The sequence below is a fragment of the Mastigoproctus giganteus genome, chromosome 9 (assembly GCF_048544385.1).
Source record: "Mastigoproctus giganteus isolate SK-2022 chromosome 9, ASM4854438v1, whole genome shotgun sequence".
Classification (NCBI taxonomy): Eukaryota; Metazoa; Arthropoda; class Arachnida; order Uropygi; family Thelyphonidae; genus Mastigoproctus; species Mastigoproctus giganteus.
This window is the reverse complement of record NC_143583.1, coordinates 143,196,021-143,216,386: the sequence shown is the minus strand read 5'-3', so window position 1 is coordinate 143,216,386 and position 20,366 is coordinate 143,196,021. Positions and strand designations below refer to the sequence as shown.

The 20,366-nt window shown below is 36.8% G+C and overlaps 1 protein-coding gene across 4 annotated transcripts in view; it reads left to right on the top strand.

Annotated features, from left to right (window-relative positions):
* msl-3 (male-specific lethal 3) overlaps nt 1-18,023 on the top strand; it is a 229,436-nt gene extending 211,413 nt beyond the window's left edge. For all 4 annotated transcript variants that reach the window (XM_090382007.1, XM_090382005.1, XM_090382004.1 and 1 more), the window contains one exon: nt 17,849-18,023. In XM_090382007.1, the coding sequence (XP_090238133.1) occupies nt 17,849-17,942 (94 nt within the window). In that variant the 3' untranslated portion in view covers nt 17,943-18,023. The remainder of the gene's footprint in view (nt 1-17,848) is intronic.
* Nucleotides 18,024-20,366: the final 2,343 nt, after the last annotated feature.

Here is a 20,366-nt window from a genome sequence, read left to right as displayed (position 1 = left end):
TGAATTTGCAGAACTGAAGTTGCAGCCAATAGTTTTGACAAAAGGCTAGAATGCTTAAGCTACCAATTTTACAAGAAGCAAGTTTTCTACTCTTAACCTGTTCGAAATCTAGTATGGACTGATTAATATAATAATTAATATGACTGCTTTACAGTTGCTGTGAGCTTTGGTGTAGGCAGAAAATGCAATGATATGCAACATTCTTATCTTGAACAGCCTTAGCACATTTATTTTTTTATTATTATTTTTTTTATCAATGCTCCATTTCTTCGGTTCCACATCTTTTTTTATCCATTTCTTCATTCTGCCTTCGTCCATCCATTCATTTTCATGCATGTGTAGAATTATTCTGAGTGGTGTTTTTCTCTTAAATATTAAAAAGGGTGGCAGTTTTGTTCCATCGGAGCAACGCGACAACACAAATGTGAATCTAGTTTTTTCATGCCCGCTAGTTTTTAAGCAAATTGACTTTTCACCTTTACGGTTCACTGTTTTATTTGATTGAAGACGAGATTACGAGAAATCTTTGGCAAGGGGGCCAGAGAGGAGCAGCAAAGGGTTCTTTACTTGTGTAAGCTCTGGAAGGAGGGGGATGAATTGAGTTGGTCCACTTGATATCGATGGGTCGGCTGTCGATGATCCTGCTCAGGTGGCTGACAGACTGAATGATGTTTTGCATCGGCATTCACACATGGGGAGTTATTCAGCGAGGGGAATGCCAGAGGTGTATTCAACTCTGGCAGTAAGCTAGAGAATCTTGTAATAACTGAGAGTAAAGTGGAGGAGAAATTGTTGAAGATAAACACAAGAAAGGCACCTGGGGAGGATGGGATCTATCCAGTTATATTGAAGGAGGCAGCAAAGGAAGTAAGCAAACCATTAGCCATAATTATGAAAGCTTCCTTGGACTCAGGGGAGGTATCCACAGACTGGAGATGTGCAAATGTGACCCCAATTCACAAAGGAAGATCAAAGACCGACACAAGTAATTATAGACCTGGGAATTTAACTTCTGTTCCAGGAAAATTAATGGAGGCACTGGTTAAAGAAGCACTGCAGGATCATCTAGACAAGACTTCAGTTATAGCTCGGACACAGCATGGTTTTGTTAAGGGGAAGTCTTGCCTAACCAATTTGATTGGATACTATGATGCAGTCACAAAAGAACTGGATGCAGGGAATAACTTTGATATTATATACTTATATCTTAGAAAGGCTTTTGATACTGTTGCACATGGAAGACTGCTGCACAAATTGGAGCAGTGTGGCATTGGAGGCAAATTGCTGCTATGGATAAAGGGGTGGTTGAGGGAGAGAAGACAGAGAGTGGTAATCAATGGACACTGCTCATTGTAGACTAATGTTATTAGTGGAGTCCCTCAGGATTCACTGTTGGGTCCATTATTGTTTTCTGTATTTATAAATGATATTGATGATGGTATATCAAGCTTAATGTCCAAGTTTGCAGACGATACAAAGGTTGGCATGGTTGTCAAAGACACTACTGACACTATGCTGCCACAACAGGATCTGGAAAGGTTGAGGTGGTAAATGAAGTTTAACATTGACAAATGTAAAGTACTACTTATGGGAAACAGCAAGCCCAGAGCAACGTATCAACTCTGTGCTACTACACTGACAGTGGTAGAGAATGAAAAGGACCTAGGGGTAATTGTGCAGGCAGATATGAAGTTCTCTGAGCAGTGCAGATGGGCTGCAAGAGTAGCTCATGGTGTCTTGTCGATGATATACAGGAATTTTTTTAGCAGGGATAAGGAGGTGATTATTCCCTTGTATAAGGCAATGGTCAGGCCACATCTTGAGTACTGTATACAGGTCTGGAGGCCTCATTTCAAGAAGTGTGTAGATTAGTGAATGGAACAAAGGGGTACTCTTACGAAGAAAGGCTTAAGTTTTGCAAATTACAGTGTCTGGAGACTAGGCACCAGCGAGGTGATCTGATAGAGGTGTATAAAGCCTTGAATGGTTTGAGCATTCTCAATGCTGATGGGATTCTTCCTCTTGCTCAGAATAATCACCTGAGAGGGCATAAATTCAAACTGAGGAAAGACAGATGTAGGATAGACGTGCGGAAATTTGTCTTTAGCCAGCGGGTAGTTGGTTGGTGGAACAGATGTCCATCCCTTGTCGTGAAAGTTGATAGCCTAAATAAATTTAAGGCTCAGCTGGACAGGTATTTCGAACGAACAGAGGGGTGAAGTGGAAGTGGGGGTTTTTTTTTTTTTTTTTTTTTGGCTGGTGCTGCATAAGCTTGCTTTCTTGCATCATATGCCTTTTCTAATGCTAATGCTTTATTGGAAAACCAATATTTAGATAAAGAATGAGATTTTAAGGAATGTTGAATAAAGGATTTCATCCCTACAAGTATAATTGCACTGACAGAATCTGAGCAAACACTGACATCAGAAGATTTAAAACATTAACACATACACGGAAAAGGAGAATAGAAATCTCTCAGGTTATTCCAGTTTGCATTCCTCTAATGCCAAAGGTGAGTTAAGTTGAGTGGTCAAGATGAGTGACCCATCTTAGGTGCCCGGAGGGGCCACTCACCTTAACAGCATACTTGGAAGAGTTATTAATGAGAAACAGATCAAGAGTGTTGGGTTTGGCAACCAAACGGAAATGAACATCATTGAGATTAGAACTGAGATCACTTACATTTGTGAAAAGGTTAACATTTTTATTTTCACTCATTGTAGGATGTTGATAAATAAAGTGTTTAGTGATTGATTTTCTCCTATTTGAGGCTGTGATGCAGTTCAACTGTTAATAGTTGAACTGCAACATGTTCTTAGTTGAAAAATTTATTGCCCTTACTGATGCCTGATTAGTGGTTAAAGTAGAGGCAGCAGGTTTGGATCTTTTTTTGCAAAGAGTAGGAGATATGTCGACCTACATATCTCCTACTCTTAACAAGTACAGGGCAATGTTGAAAAAAAGTTGCGAGTTAGGTTTAAATTTGAAAATGTCTGCAATTCTGCCCAGATGTGACAGGACGGAGTATATGATAAGAGCCTTGTCAGTCAAATTGGGTGCTGGAGAGATTTTGCAAGGTTCATTGGATAGAATTTTTCTCAGTGTAGTCTGTGCTTGTTAACAAGAGAGACTGCTCCCACAGTGATGGGATGCACTTAACTTAATTAGAAAGGGTGCAAGAATATTTGCTGATGCTATCGAGGCAGTGTTAAATGGGTCGAAAAACTTAACAATAGTCAAAGGCAGAAATGAATGATTCTTTCACTGTTTGCATTGGAACGAGCAGCAGCCTGGAAAGCACGGTGCTAGGGATTTCAAGGCCTGCTGGAACAAATAAATACATGGACTGTGTTAGGGTAACTAAGATTAAGAAGTAGTCCATTTATACTTGCATCTACACCAATGTTAGGAGCATAATAAATAAATTTGATCAGTTTGAAGTGCTGGTCAAGTCATCAAATGCAGACATCATATGGGGATCTTAGAGATGTGGTGTTCTCTGATATGAGGACATAGTGTATGGTGTTGCTTGTCAAGCGACACCGGGGTCTCCCCCCCCCCACAACTCCATGTAGTATACTCTGTAATGCAGTACAATGTAAAGGCCAGAGATTTTAGTGTAGTGTTGGGTTGTGTTGGCTTGTTGTTCCTCCGGCCATATAATCAGCCCCTGGGCCACTAGTGGGATCCCACATTGCATCCTTTGCCCCATGGAAACAGACCAGGTGTAGTAGGGAGTAAAGAAATCTATGGCTGGGGCAAACTCTGGACATCGTCTAATTTGGGGGCTTGCCAGAGAGGTCCACCCCCCCCAAGTGAAAAAGAAAAAAAAAGAAAAGAAAATAACATACATACCCTCTGGAAAGTGAAAAGGGAGCAGGAGAGACAGATGAAAAGGAGAGGAACAGGTGAAGTATAAAGAAGGTGGATGAGAGGAATACTTCCCACCTGGAAATAGGAAGTTCAAGGGATAGAGGGCCACCCATATAGAAGGAGTCCATCCTCCACAAGGGAGGATTGTTAAGAGAAGGAAAAAATTGTGATGGTAGATTCCACCAGGAAAAAAGGCTGAGGTGGAAGATTGGGAAGAGAGACAGGGACTGACTGTAGGGGATTAAAGTAAGAGGGACAGGGTGCCTTATGTGAAGAAGAGGAGGAGAAGATTGCACTAACAGTTCTTCTCTGTTGGTAATTCTACACCGGCCGCGCCAGCAAAGCTGGTGTCAGCAAATTCCAGGGTCATGCCTCAGAAGAGGGGACATGATGTCAGCAGAGCATGGGGGGCATTTCCTGGTAGACTGCCCCACTGCAGTCTAATTTGAGGGATCTGTTAGAACAACACACACACACACTCTACATGCACTGAGCCCACTTGGTCACCCACATTCACTCACATTTATACAACTTAAACTGCAAGTGTAGTTTGTTTGTTTTTTTTTTTTTTTATACATATTTAGGGTGCAACAGTTAACACTTATAAGACATTCTAATTCATTCCCCATTTTCACGCACTTATCCCACTCAGTACAGTACCCTGAATAGGACAGCACGCTTTTTTTTTTTTTTTTTTTTTATTGCAGATTAAGTAGACTCGTTTCCCATCCAGCACAAGACACACACATTGACATATACATACATACCTATATTCACTCACATATATATATACAGGTAACCCTCGCTATTCGCGGGGGTTACGTTCCTGAGAAATGCCGCGAATACCGAAAACGCGAATACTGAGTTATGGCTCCCATAGTAATAAAGGGGTTCCGTTCCAAAGTATGAAATATATAAGAAAAACTAGTCTAAAATTTTGTCTATGTATGTATTATATGTACCTTCATAATATGACTATATACATAGACAGTACATAGTGAAATGCAAGCATATGGCATCGAAATGAAAATAAGAAACAATTTAATATTAAATGTAATATTTATTAGAAATTTCAAACAAATCTTTCAAACCAGGGCTTTGCTAGCTAAAAAACCTATCCCGCCAGTGCTATCACCAGTTTCGCTAAAGCGTTGATAAGGAGTTTTGCGTTTTCACGAATGATGAGTGAATTTAACGGAATTTTATTTTGAGTTCGGTCTTCTATCCACAGATTTAAAGCTTTTTCCATTTTTTCTAATTTAACATCACGAGTTACAGAGCAAATTTTTGAAGCAATTAGCGCGTTTTCACGGACACTACGGCGGATTTTTTCTTCCGATTTCTTGATTGATCGTACCGTTGACTCATTGATTTTATAATGTTTTGCCACTGAGGAATTAGAAATTTTATCTAATAACTCAATTTTATTCGCTAATGTCATCACCTTCTTTGATATTTTCACATTTCTCTTGTTATTCGTAGTGATATTTTTGTAGGGGTTAGAAAGAACTTGTCCACAACAAAGTCACTTTCTTCCGTTAACACACTCGAAAAAGTCTGTTTTTCACCGCAAAACGGTAGATTTATCACTTTTGTAAGCATATCAATTTATAAATTGATAAATTTATTCAATTTATAAGCATATAAATTAAAAGCAAACGACGAAACCTTCCATAACAAGCGCATAACACATATTGAACAAGGATTAGCGAGAAACATTCACGCTCGCGATTTTGTCACCCCTCTACCCCCACCCACTGAGCGCTGTTTTGACAGGGAAAGATAATTTTAGCCACTCCCATGTTTTTTTATGGCGGAAAATATTCACGGCGCTTTAAAATTCACATTTTTTAGGTTTCATTTTATATTAAATCGGCGATCGCGAAACCGCGAATACAGATACCGCGAATAGCGGGGGTTTACTGTATATGCCAGTGGGCAGGAGCAGCAGTGCGTAGCACACGCTTCTTGATTAGACCAGGGTTCCAGCCCGTGACCACCAAATACAGAGGATGCGGAAAGGTCGGGGAATGACCACCGCATATCCCGGAGCAATATGGCCTTAATTGCTAATGCTCCTAAAAACTAAATAACAAACAAACATATATATACACACACGTTTACTCATACATTTGCATACATACTAATATGCATGTGCACGAGCACACACGCACACATCCATTATAGCACAGCAGACACTCATGCACCCAAAAACATATGCACATTTTCACATTTCGATCTGCTTAAGCTCATATACTCGCACTCATGTGTCCCCTTGTATTTATAATTTTTATGGCTGGACATATAAAATGCTTATAGACACATACAACTTATATATTTATATCTGGAAATGTGTTACAAAAGAAGAATGTTATAAATCATACTGATGCAAGCTCTGTCATGAGTGACAATGCAGAAATGATTGAAAGCTGCAAACCAACATAGACTGCCATTCATACTTCTTAAATACACCAAATTATGAAATGCACAAGTAAGAGCTCTCCACTGCATCCGACAATTGGAACGAAACAGAGCTGCAAAACGTTTAGACTGCCATACACACTATCATTCAGTGATCTTACACCGTACATACTCCAAGAATGAAACACCAAGAACTATCCATCATATCCGGCAATCAGATGCAGTAGAGTACTCCAGATTGTCACACACACAACTGACATTCATACAACTATTTACAGAATACATACACTCATGAAAAAAAAACACACACATGCATGCTATGACATTTATAAACATTCTCGTACTCCTGGACTTGAGTCATTCATTCCATGAAATGTACACAAATATACATTAATAATGCACAGTTATACACATTAATACTGATAAACATGAATATTTCTTTTAACAAATGTCAATATGTAACTTATACATTCTCACTGAGTTTGAAACATTCTAACAGGCCAGTCTCACTTGAACTAGTCTGTACCAGTACATGTCACAATCAGGCAAGCATACTGGTCTAAGTATTGGGTTTGGGGATGTCACAGTCTGGGTAGTTATAGCATCGTTGCTTCTCCTGGTCTCAAAAACGTTTTTTGCAAACTCAGACAAGATCATGTAATGTGTTTCATTTGAGATGAGTAGTTGCTCATATCCACGGTTTATAGGTCCAATCTTGGACAATTACTATCCCCATCTGTGGGGATGGTAATTGGGGCAGTCATAAAGGACTGGGCCCACTCTTCATAAGCTCCATAGGTACATTTAGGATCCTGGATGAGACCCAGTTGGCACAGTTTTGCATTCAGGAAACTATGCCCTGTTAGCAAAAATGTGGCAGAGTGTCCTGGTATAGAAAGAACAGAGGATAGAATGGGGGGGAGTTGCTCTTAGTTAAGAAACATATAAAATTTAAGATAGTGCATCCAGTTGAGTGGCCAGTGCAATGTTGAGTTAGTTTGGTGTGACATAAGCACTGGGAAATCAAAAATGAGAATGTGTTATCTGGGCCTAATGACTCTGATAAATACAATGAGCAGCTGTACAGAGAAATAGAGTGGGCCTGTAAATCAGAATGTCTTATAATGGGAAATTTTAACTTTACAGATATTGAGTGGAACTTGTGGATTGGTCACTCACACACTAGCAAGACATTGTGGATTTATTGGATGACAATTTTCTGCACCAGCATGTTAGAGAGGCAACCAGAGGGAGTAATTACTCTTGATCTGATTATCAGCAGTGATTATTCATTAAGAATCTGCAGATAAAGGAATCACTAGGTGGCAGTGATCACAGTGCACTGATGTGGGATTTACTTAAAGATATAATTACCATCAGGGTAAAGGAAAGGGTTTTTCCTTCCATAAAGATGACTACAGTTGTCTTGGACAGTTTTTAAATTCTATACAGTGGGACCAACTGATGATGTTACGAACAGAAATTCTAAGTGCAAAATATTTGTGGAATTAATCAAGGAAGCTACTAGGCTTTTCATACCAACTGAGAAATACTGTTCAAGCTTTATGCCCAAATGGATATCAGATGAACTAATGAGACGGGGTGCCTCCGTAGCCAGGTGGGAAGGAGCAGCAGTGCGTAACACATGCTTCTTGATTAGACCAGGGTTCGACCCGTCACCACCAAATACGGAGGATGCGGAAAGGTCAGGGAATGACCACCACATATTCCCGGAGCAATATGGCCTTAGTTGCTAGTGCTCCTAAAAACCAAATAACAACAACAACTAATAAGACTTGTGACAGTGAAAAAAATGCATGGGTTGCATATAAATTAACAGACGACACAGAAGCCTACAGTATGTATAAACTAGTCTGTAATCAAATCACAAAGGAGGTTAGGCAAGCTAAGGCAATTACAAGAAATCTAGGACAAAGGATGCAAAGAAAAACAACAAAGACTTCTTTATTTATGTAAACACTAGAAGGAAGGAGATGAATGAGATTGGTCGACTTAATACCAATGGTTCAACTGTTGATAATCCTGATCAGGTAGTGGACAAACTGAATGAGTATTTTGCATCTACATTCACACATGAGGAATTGTTTAGGGAAGTGGAGACAAGAAGATTGTCAAACTCTAACAGGAAGCTAAATGATTTTGTAATAACTGAGGGAAAAGTGGAAGAAAATTGTTGGAGTTAAACATAAGAAAGGTACCTGGGGTGGATGGGATCTATCCAATTATTAAGGGAGGCAGCAAAGTAAGCAAATCCTTAGCCATAATTATGAGAGCATCTTTTGATTCAGGGGAGTTCCCTTTGCACTAGAGATGTGCAAATGTATCCCAAATTCAAAAAGGAAGATAAAAGGGTGACATGAGTATTTACAGACTTGTTAGATAGCTTCTGTTCCAGGGAAAATAATGGAGTCACTGGTTAAAGATGCATTTCAGGATCATCTCGACAAGACTGCAGTAATAATTCAGACACAGCATGGGTTTGTCAAGGAGTGATCTTGTTTGACAAATTTAATTGGATACTATAATACAGTAACAGAGGAACTGGATGCAAAAAATTATTTTAATATTATATACTTGAATTTCGGAGAAAGCTTTTGATACTGTTGCACATAAAACTGTTGAACTAATTGGAATTAAGGGCAGGTTACTGCTATGGATAAACAGATGGTTGAATGGGAGAAGACAGAGAGTGGTTATCAATGGACACTGATCTTCATGGATTAATGTTATTAGTGAAATCCCACAGATTTCATTGCTGGGTCCACTGTTGTTTTCTGTATTTATTAATGATATTGATGAAGGTGTAAAGCCTAATGTTTTAAGTGTGCAGATGATACATATATTGGCAGGGTAGTTAATGAAAGTAGTGAAGGTATGCTGCTACAACAAGATCTAGAAAAATTAGGCAGATGAGCTGAGAAATGGCAATTGATGCTTAACATTGACAAATGCAAGGTACCGCATGTGGGTAGTAGTTATCTCAGAGCATTGGTGAGGAAACTCTTTACGTTGGAAGGCCAAATTTTATTTAACCAAGTTACTATTAGGCTGCATACTGAGAATTAAATATATACAAAAAAAAAAATTATATTTTTGTAGGCATGTTTACAATTTTAATTACAGCCTGTTATTGTATGAAGAATTTAAACAAATTAGCGAAGACATTTATTTGTTTAGCAAAGATGATAACAAATTGAAAGACACCTCTGTTCTCAGGATTCATAACAAAACGAAAAATGGATGAATTTAGACAACAAACCATTTAATTACTTTTTTTCAATGCTTAATCCCAGATGGTAGTCTGATATTTGGTTCCAACATCGTTCAGCGTAGTTTTAATTGGTCTTCCAAGTGATTATCTGTCATTTGAGATCTCAAGCTTGTTTTAATTTGTGTCATATATGAAAATGTTGATTCACAACTGTAGGTTGTACCAAAACAAGATAGCATTGAACGAGCATGTTGGCGTAGACATGGGTGTTCTCAGCATTTTTCCATATTTAAAGAGGATCCTTCTTCGCGTCAAATAGAGACTTCAGAATATTATCTTCTTAGAGCTCAGTTAATTCCATCTGTAAGTCATCAGGTGCTTTGGAGACATCAATTAGGTGTGATTGGAAAGCTGGTTTCAGTGTGAGATCATATTTCTCAAACTCAGCAAACCGTTCATTTTATTCTTCAATCAGGGAATCTAGAACAGCTGTGTATTCCTTCATGTCGCATTTTCTAATGATTTGTTTGTATCCTGTTCATTAATTACTTTTGCCAGTTCAGGAAAGTGTTCAGCTGAAAGTTCCAATTGGTTAAGAAAGGTTTTGAAAAAGGTCAGCTTTTTCCGAAATGCCTGTATTTTAAGCCACGTATATTTAGATTTGGTTTTTACCTTGCGAAAAAAATATTCAGATCATTTTGTTTTGACATTATATCATACAAAAATGCAATATTTCTGCAGAATTCCACTTTTGATTATTCACACTGTTGATTCAGTTCCTCAAAAAAGCTTGTGGTTTGTTTTTGCAAAGATAAAAGTTTGACAAGTATTTTTCCTTGGGACAACCAGCGCACTTTAGAATGATATGAAAGATTCACGCTAAATGTTCCATCATTAAGCTGAAACATGTTGCAAAATTGGTGATGCCGTGATGTATTTGCTCAAATCTAGTTTACAATACCTATAACTTTATTTAATGTGTCACTTAAAACAGTGAATTAGCACACAGATTCTGCTGATGAAGAATACAGTGAAAGGAAATCAAAGTATCTGAATCTGGCAATTCTTTATGTAGGAACTCAACAAATCCTCCATGTTTTCCTCTCATGGAAGGTATGGCATCTGCGCATACCCTTACTAAATACATAAATTCCGTTTCGCTTCACGGCATTTTTCTTTGAAGATAGTGAAGATATCAATTTCACGTGTCTTAGCAGTAAGGATACCCCAAGTCAATAATCCCTGATGACAATGAAAATCCACAATTATAACACAAATAAAAAATAACACCTGCACTGAGTCGGTAATGTCAGTGGATTCATCCAATGTGATCAAATAATAAATGGCATATTATTACTTCACTTTGGCATATTGCATGAAGTTGTTCTGTTATATTGTGGGCTAATTCATGTTGCTGATCAGTTATGGTCCTTGAAAGAAGTAGTTGTTTGTCCTTCTTAACCTTAGCTGAATCTAAACATCCCATAACTTCAATAATGCATTCTTTTATGGTTTCCATATCACTAAATGGCTTACCTCTTCTTCCAAGTATATATGCTACTTTTTGTCACTTCAGTGATATCATTGCTTGTCCTGACCTAGTTTTGAATACTTGTTGCTGCTGCTGCTGCTTTTCATCTTTCATTTTCTTATGTGCAGACTTTTGAGCTTCTCCTTCTAGTTTAGCATATTTGTTGTCCTTATGAGTTGCATAGTGCTGATATGCATTATATTTCGTCACTGTTGCCAATATGGCGTCACAGAGCAAACACATAATTTTATCGTTCACTGCAATGATGCAATACTGCAATTCCCATTCTTCATTGAATGCTCTCTTTTCCTCCTTTAATGCTCTTTTCTTATTTCTTGACATATCGAGTAAACAGTAAAAATTAAAAATGAAATACACAGATTGATTAAAGATTCAATTTTAAAGGAAACAAGCACTGGAAACTGATGGCACTGGGGAGAATGACCGGTATGTCCACCGATACTGACAGCAGTCAGTGAGATGAGTCATCACTATAAGAAAGGTAACGTTGCCAAATGAAGTTCAGTTTCAAGTAGAAGTGATGCCATATCATCTATATGGGAAACAATAATATTCTGTAAAGATTAGTGAATTAGAATAAATACTTTATTTTGTATTTACTTTAATATATAATTCATTATTATTTTCCTTAACTAGAAAAGGCAATGCATACATTTTATTTAACTCATACATTTTCTTTAACAAGTTACAATTCTTTCTTAAGAAGCTCTCAGGCCTGTGATGCAAATCACTGGATGGTTGCCAGTTTGCCAGTTACTGAGTTGCCACTCACAGGTCTCTTGCTAACTACCCAGTTATCGATATAAATAACTTTACCTCTTCACTTTGTTTTGTCCTCTATCAATCTATCCAATATTTTTGTTTCCTTTGCTAATGTATGACGTAAATGAACACTAATTTATATAAGAAGTATAACGATATATATAAAATTTACCTTAAAGATATTTTGAGTTTGATAATCATGTCATGAAATAAAAGGTGGATTTTGCATTTGAGAGAAATAGACAAAAGGCCGCAGGTTCCCCACCCCTGTCCCAGAGTAACATACCAAACTGTGTGTTAGTGGAAAATGAAAAGGACCTAAAGATAATTGTGCAGGCTGCTGAGCTCATGCAGTTTTGTCAATAATATACAGGAATTTTGCTAGCAGAGATAAGGAGGTGATTATCCTGTTGTATAAGATAATGGTCAGGCCACACCTTGAGTACTGCATACAGGTCTGGAGGCCTCATTTTAGGATGGATATAGAGCTATTGGAACAAGTACGGAGAAGGGCGAGAAAGGGGTGCCCTTACCAAGAAAGGCTTCAGTTTTAACATTGCAGCAACTGGAGACTAGGTGCCTGCGTTGTGATCTGATTAAGGTGTTTAAGGCATTGGATGGCTTGGGTAAACTCAGTGCTGAAGGGGTTCTTTCTCTTGCTTAGTTATGTACATGAGGGAACATTAATTTCAAATTGAGGAAGGATGGTTGCAGAATAGATACGTGGAAATTTGCCTTGAACTAACAGGTGGTTGATTGCTGGAATGAGCTTCCATCTGTTGTGTTGTGTAAGTGGATAGTTTGAATGAATCCAAGGAAGAAAGAGATAAATTAATGGAGAAAATGGTTAGGTGAAATGGAAATTTTCTTTCTTTCTTTTTTTTTTTTTTTTTTTTTTGGTTAATGCTATATAAGTTTATTTTCTTGCATCTTTTGCTGCTGCTAACACTAATAACAGAAATATTATTAATTCAGCCTTAAGCTTAACTAAATCAGTTTTATTTGACGTTTTTAAATGTTGATAGCAATGCTGAAATTAGTAGATTACATTTAACTGATGCAGAGATAGTCTCCCACAAACAGAACAATAACAAGATGATGCAATAGTAGATGATGAAATTAATGGGATTACAGTAAACCCTCGCTATTCGTGGTATCTGTATTCGCGGTCGCTGATTTAATATAAAATGAAACCTTAAAAAATGTGAATTTTAAAGCGCCGTGAACATTTTCCACCATAAAAAAAAACCATAAAAAAAAACATGGACGTGGCTAAAATTATCTTTCCCGGTCAAAACAGCGCTCAGTGGGTGGGGGGAGAAGGGTGACAAAATCGCGAGCGTGGATGTTTCTCGCTAATCCTTGTTCAGTATGTGCTATGCGCTTGTCGTGGAAGGTTTCGTTGTTTGCTTTTAATTTATATGCTTATAAACTGAATAAATTTATCAATTTATAAATTGATATGCTTACAAAAGTGATAAATCTACCGTTTTGCAGTGTAAAACAGACTTTTTCGAGTGTGTTAATAAAAGAAAGTGACTTTATTGTGGACAATTCTTTCTAACCCGTACAAAAATATGGCTACGAATAACAAGAGAAATGTGAAAATATCAAAGAAGGTGATGACATTAGCGAATAAAATTGAGTTATTAGATAAAATTTCTAATGGTGAAAGTGTCTCCTCAGTGGCAAAACATTATAAAATCAATGAGCCAACAGTACGATCAATCAAGAAATTGGAAGAAAAAATCCGCCATAGTGTCCGTGAAAACGCGCTAATTGCTTCAAAAATTTGCTCTGTAACTCGTGATGTTAAATTAGAAAAAATGGAAAAGGCTTTAAATCTGTGGATAGAAGACCGAACTCAAAATAAAATTCCGTTAAGTTCACTCATCATTTGTGAAAAGGCAAAACTCCTTTATCAACACTTTAGTGAAACTGGTGATAGCACTGGCGGGATAAGTTTTTTAGCTAGCAAAGGCGCTGGTTTGAAAGATTTGTTTGAAATGTCTAATAAATATTACATTTAATATTAAATTGTTTCTTATTTTCATTTCAATGCCATATGCTTGTATATAGACAGCACATAGTCATATTATGAAGGTACATATAATATATACATAGACAAAATTTTAGACTAGTTTTTCTGGCTAAGATTTCATACTTTGGAACGGAACCCCTTTACTACTATGGGAGCCATAACTCAGTATTCGCGTTTTCGGTATTCGCAGCATTTCTCAGCAACGTAACCCCTGCAAATAGCGGGGGTTTGCTGTAATTTTATCATCTACTATTGCACTCTCCTTAATGTGCTTGTATGCCAGGAAACCCAGAACTAGAAGGCAGGATACACTGCATTGATTTTCCTGAAGTTCTTCCAACTGCAGTAGAAAATAATATTTCTGCATTAAATCATATGTTGTGGAATCTGTGAAGAAAGGGCACAAGACCCCTTTACTGAATAGTTTAAGTGAAGTGAGTGTGTAAGTCTATATTTTTTAATGTAGCGTAATACAGTTATATACTATAAAACCGTGTATGCTTTTAATTTTAATTAAAATTTGAGTGGTAAAATAATTATCAATAAGTCCTATGTATTTTGCAGTTTGCTAATCAAAAGTTGTTTGTACAACTTCTTTTAAATAGAAAAGCAGGTCCCTGCTAATTTTGAAAAGCTGTTCCAAATATGTCTAACCCTTTATGTGCAGCCTAACCATTTCTTTAAAAACTCAAATTAAAGAAAAGTGAATTATGGTCACTAACAAGTTTGATCACCTCTAACCTTTAAAATTGCTGTTATACAATGTGATACTGGTCGACTCTGGTAATGCATACACTGGTGTTCAAAGAAAGTGCATCACCTAAGAATTCCACATTTCTAACCCTTTTTTGTGGTGGTATGTTACATTAATGACTAGCATCACAAATAGAAATATATAACAAAAGACATGTATTAATAGTTAAGGCAAATTTAAGTTATATTTGACAGGTGCTCTCAAAATATTCCAAAATTAGCATTTGCAACCTTCTGAAATGTTATCAGAGGCCTTCAGTTTGCTTCAGTATTGCCATATCATTTTAAATGGAAAACAAAATGAAAAGTTCACCAGGTGAAAACTAATATTTAGTTGAACTGCCTCTGGTCCTGATGACAGCAGCACATCGTCGAGGCATTGACAAGATCAGTTTCTGAAGATAATCAACTGATAGTTCATGGTTCCAAACATGAATTATGGCTTCCTGAAGTTCACAAAGGGTCTTTGGTTTCTTTCTGGCAACTGCAGATTCCACACGATGCCAACAGTTCTAAGGCTGTTTCCTGGCCAGCTAAGAGTTGTAATGGACCGTTCTTCCAACCATTTTTTCACCTGTAACACATGTAAACACATTACTGTCAAACCTCTAATGCAGAAATGAATCTAGAATAACTACAGGAGTGCCTACTGACACTTTTTGCCCGATTACAATGAGCAGAGTCGTCCTGAAAGATGCAGTTACTTGGCAGGTTGAAATGGCCTCTAATGGTTGGCAGCAATTTGCCTTCCAATATAGCCAGGTATCCATTGGCATTTACAGGACCTTTTATAAACTGCAGATGATACGAAATGCACCCCCATATCATTTGGCTGGTAGGGAATTTCACTGTAGACACCATACAGTCTGGATGGTATTCTTCACCATGTGAACGGCGAATCGTTTATCTCCCATCAGAGCCATGCAGGTTGAATTTCTTCTCATCCGAGAAAATAACTGACTTCCACTGCTCGGGGTCCATTTGACATGCTCCTTATATTAATCGGGCCTTTTTCATTTTTTGTGTGAGGAGGGACTTCTTCTTAGGGTGATGGGCTACAAGTCCATTTTTGAAGAGGCGTCTTCTGACTGTTAATGCACTTGCTATCACTCCTCCATGTTCTTCCCATTCTCTTTTCAGCTTACACGAAGAAGCTTTACGGTTTTTTAAGGCATAAGCGCTTCAAAACACAGTCCTGTTTTGGCATAGAGACTCACTTGTGTCCGGTTCCTTTTTTTCCTCCTATCAGCAGAACCAGTATTCTTGAGTTTGGAAAGAAATCTACTCTGTCGACCGATTACAAGACACCCTAAGCAATATGATGGGAAGAACATCCTTCCTCACGTAAAGCAACAGTAGCACTCTTTCTTCGTAGCGTCAACTGCACGTAACTCACCATCCTTACACAAGCATGGAATGAATGACTGCAACTCTTGGAGAGCGTGCTTATATAGCTGAAAGTAACAGCTGATGCAATATTACATCATCACTTATGCGTGGCAAACTTATTTAATGCAATCTGTAAGAAATATTGCCATATACTTATGTTCGGACAACAATTACAATTTTAAGGGGTGATGCACTTTCTTTGAACACCAGTGTACTTACAATTCTTCCAGAAGAATTCCAGATTTGCTTCCAACAGTAGTCTTTCATGTAAGAAACACTGAAACACTTTTCCTGACTAGACTGGGAGCTGAGGCAGGACATGTTATAATTCAGTATTGTGTTTCTTTAACCATAAAGAACTGGAACACATTATCCTTTCCCGGAAATAGGTATTCCCCAGAGCATGATTGATTCATCCTACCTTTAACCATTGAAGCAGTGCATGTGGGATCTAAACTTGCATGTTGCAGTTCTCTTATCCTACTGTCATTGTTAGAACTATCTTTGTTAAGACCATGTGGCATTCCACAAAAATCTGTGTTCCTGATACCATACATTGCTATTTCCATTTAATTCACGAGGCAAGGGACTCTGAATACAGAAATGTTATGTTAATTTTTTAATTATGTGATTTTTTGTGATTTATGTGATATTATGTGATTTTTTTTAAACACTGTCTTGCTTGAAACAAGCTGTTCATTTCTTTTCAATATAGTCATATCGTTGAATTTATTTTTGCTTGGAAATTCTTCTTTCACTTGTTGTTTACCAGGTGGGGAATACTGTGGACATGGCCTTCCTCAAGACACCCTAATCTGGCAGTTGCCTGTAGAGACGCTCTAGATGGCTAAGCACTGTAGATTTAGGGCCCTTTGGAAATTACTAATGTTCCTGCTCAAAGCATACTGTTCATATTACATCAACAATTTGCTTGTATGCCTTAGGTTTGTGTATGCAAAGTGATGCTATGACTGACATTAAAAAGGATACAGCATAAATCTGGAGGACATGGTTGTTTCTAACAGATGAGCAATTCTCCACTTGGGCTAGGGAGTGTATAATTTTGTGACGTAATCTAATCTGGTATTTCTGAACCTTCAGTAGACTGTGGAGCACCAAAAATAAACCCTAATTTAGGGAATATTTTTGAACAGCCAAATTGTTGTGTGTATATATTTTTTTATTAGCATAAAAATGATCCAGAAAACTCAGTAAGATTTCACTCATATATACACACAAAATACTTTTATCTAAATTAAGTAAAAATTTATTTCTGAGTATAGAATCCCAAGTGAAGAGTACTTGCAGAGCATGGTTGGAAAACACTGATCTAAGCAACTATATTTTTTCTTTGCTTCTAATATAGTTAGTTCCCATAGTATTATCTTATAGGCTAGAAGGCTTGTTGTTCTCTTAAAAAAATAATAATTAAAGGAATTCCACCCAAAAATGAAGTTGACAGTAAAATATAATTTAATCATAATGATGTAATATACAGGTATAATAGTAATGAGTTAATATGCTATTGAGAGTGGGCTGAAATTGAAATAAGTAAATTAAAAGGTTATTACAAATCTGGGCATCATTGTTGCCCAGATTTGTTGCCCAGAAATGGGTAGAATAGTAGATTCTTCACTGTTATGAAAAAAAAAAAAAGAAGTTTAATGAATTATATGGTAAATGTTGAAAAAAAAAAAAAAAAAAAAAAGAGTTACAGTTGTGTAACTCCTTTTTTTTTACAGTATGTAATTAATTAATTAAAAATTACAGTATGTAATTTTTAGTTACTCTGTCAAAGAGTTTAATATAAGAAAATTTTTTGCAGGTATCTTGCTGAACGACAGGAAGAGCTTTTCTTGGATTCTGCATATATTGATGTTACTGATATTTCATCAGTGAAGGTAGAAAATGTAACATGACATTAAGAATGCAAATTGTATCACAAAATTGGTTTTACTATTGTAACAATGTATCACTGTAGCTATATGAACCTCCCTGTTCATTGTATATATTGTCATTCTTGCATTCACCATGTTGTATGATTATTCCTATCACTGTCATCAGTTTTAATTGTTTGTACAAATCAAGAACATATATGTATATAAAAGCCGTATGCATCTCTTCATCTGTTGTTTTGTTTTAAAAATAGATCATATACTTTTTATTTTACTTTCATATTTTCCTTATATCCAAGTCCCAGCATGCTTTTCTGGGAGGGAGAATAAAAATAGAAAAATAAAAAGGAAATATACATAAGATATCTGCTGTGTGATGACAACCATCCAGGGCTCTTGTTAGCTTTTTATTTTACTCATCTACATAGTTGATTGCCTAAAATATGACTGAAGGTGAGCCTATAGTTGGCTGCTATAACACCTTGATCTGAAATGATGCAATAAAGAGTTTATACTTGGTGGAAAGAAAGTCATCTTCACATTTAGGGATATAAAGTTGGTATCTTATGGGTGTCTTTGGAATTATGCATGATATGAAAGACTGTTAAATGCTGTGGGTTTTTTTTTTATTTCGATGTCACCACTTCTTCAGCAAACCAACCATGAAACTATCCTAGGAAAAGGGCTGCGGTTATGAATGCTCAATAAAAGTGACATTTATTTCTTGCCTTGTCTGACTGTGAGTTCATTCTGGCCATAGGTGTGAAACATGATACATCAGAGTGCAGACCTCACTGTGCTTGCTAATACCCAAATCACTTCAACCCAAATTCCTTCAGATCCCTCATTGCATTCTTCTTGCCTGGCCAACTTCAGTCAAGTTCCTACAAACTCTCAGGAACATGCTTCTAATTGCTTTCAATTCTTCCTTGGATATCTTGCATCAATTATGTAAAGAATGGGAATTTTCTTATTCCAATCTAATAGTAAAAAATCACAAAACATGCTATGTGTAAATCCTACGTAAATGGAGTGCCGTTGAGAACATGACTATCTTAGGGATAATGAAAAGTTAAAAATGTTCAAAATGAAAAAATTACTAAAATGGATGAGCTCCAAGTGTCTCCTTTATCTCTTGTCCCCCATCATTATTTTGCAATTTGTGGCCAAAAATTCTGCTTCCTGTCCTCTTTCCTTCTGAATGGAACATAAATCTTACTATTCATATCTACATACTTCTGGAATTGCTCCCTCTACTGTTGCTCATTTTTTCAGGTCTTCATCTGTTGCCCAAATTAGAAATCAAAATTCGATTATTTTAAGAGCCACTGAAAACTCTGACTTCATCGGTAACCAAAACCTTATAAAACTCATTTGGAGAAGTTAAAATGAAGGCAGTGTGACACATGAAATAAAGGAATCCTGGAAAAACTCCCAGGAAGACAGCTAAAATTACACTAAAATTATCTCCTCTCCTGCTCTCTCCCTGTCACAGGTAGTAACAATAGTAGTGGTAATGGCAAATGGTGCAAGAAGCAAGAAAGCAAGCTTACATAGTATCTGCCAAAAAAAAAAAAAAAAAAAAACAGTCCGCCCATCCAGGAATTTGTCCAGTGCTCCCTTGAATTTGTTCAATCCATCCACTTTCACAACAGATGGAAGCCTTTTTTCGAACAATCAACCACCTGCTGATTGAAGGCAAACTTCCATACTATCCTGCAACTATCCTTCCCCAAATTTTGACAACTAGAACAAAATACAAAATAAAAAGAATTTGTATAAATAATAATCATCTGAAAAAAGATTCATAATTTGTAGAACTAAATGAAAAATTAAAACAAAACACTAACCACATCAAAATGGATTTCTGCATTTTATTTGGCTTTATGATGGTTTGAAAAGCATCACCTAAATTGCACCCGTACCTTTTCTTCCACAGATATCCATCGATATGACCCTCAATCATCTTTTCGTGTAGGATTTAGCAATTCCATTGTGTTTCTCTGGTAAATGGCTAATTCTTTCCTGTTATATTTTCGATTTGCTTGTAGGCTAGCCATTCATGATATTATAATGGTACCTGCTTGGCATCTCGGTTTTTAACAAATGTCAAATATGACAATTTTGATTCATGTTCATACATACAAAAAAGCCACTTTTTTTTTTTTTTTTTTTGGTTTTGTAAGGACAGTTTTGTCTATTTTCACAGTTTCATCAATCCTTCCTAACCGAATCGGTTCTGTGAACTTCCAAGTACATATGTTCTGTAAATGTTCATAACATTTCACATGTACTATTGCTAATTCTGACATGAAATGTTGTTGACATTACTGGAGTTTGTATGGACCAAAAGTAAATTACATAGATTAATTGCTTTAAGACCTGTTTATTTTTTTTAAAATATGTTTTAAGACCAATATAGTGCAAACTCCAGTAACATCAACAACT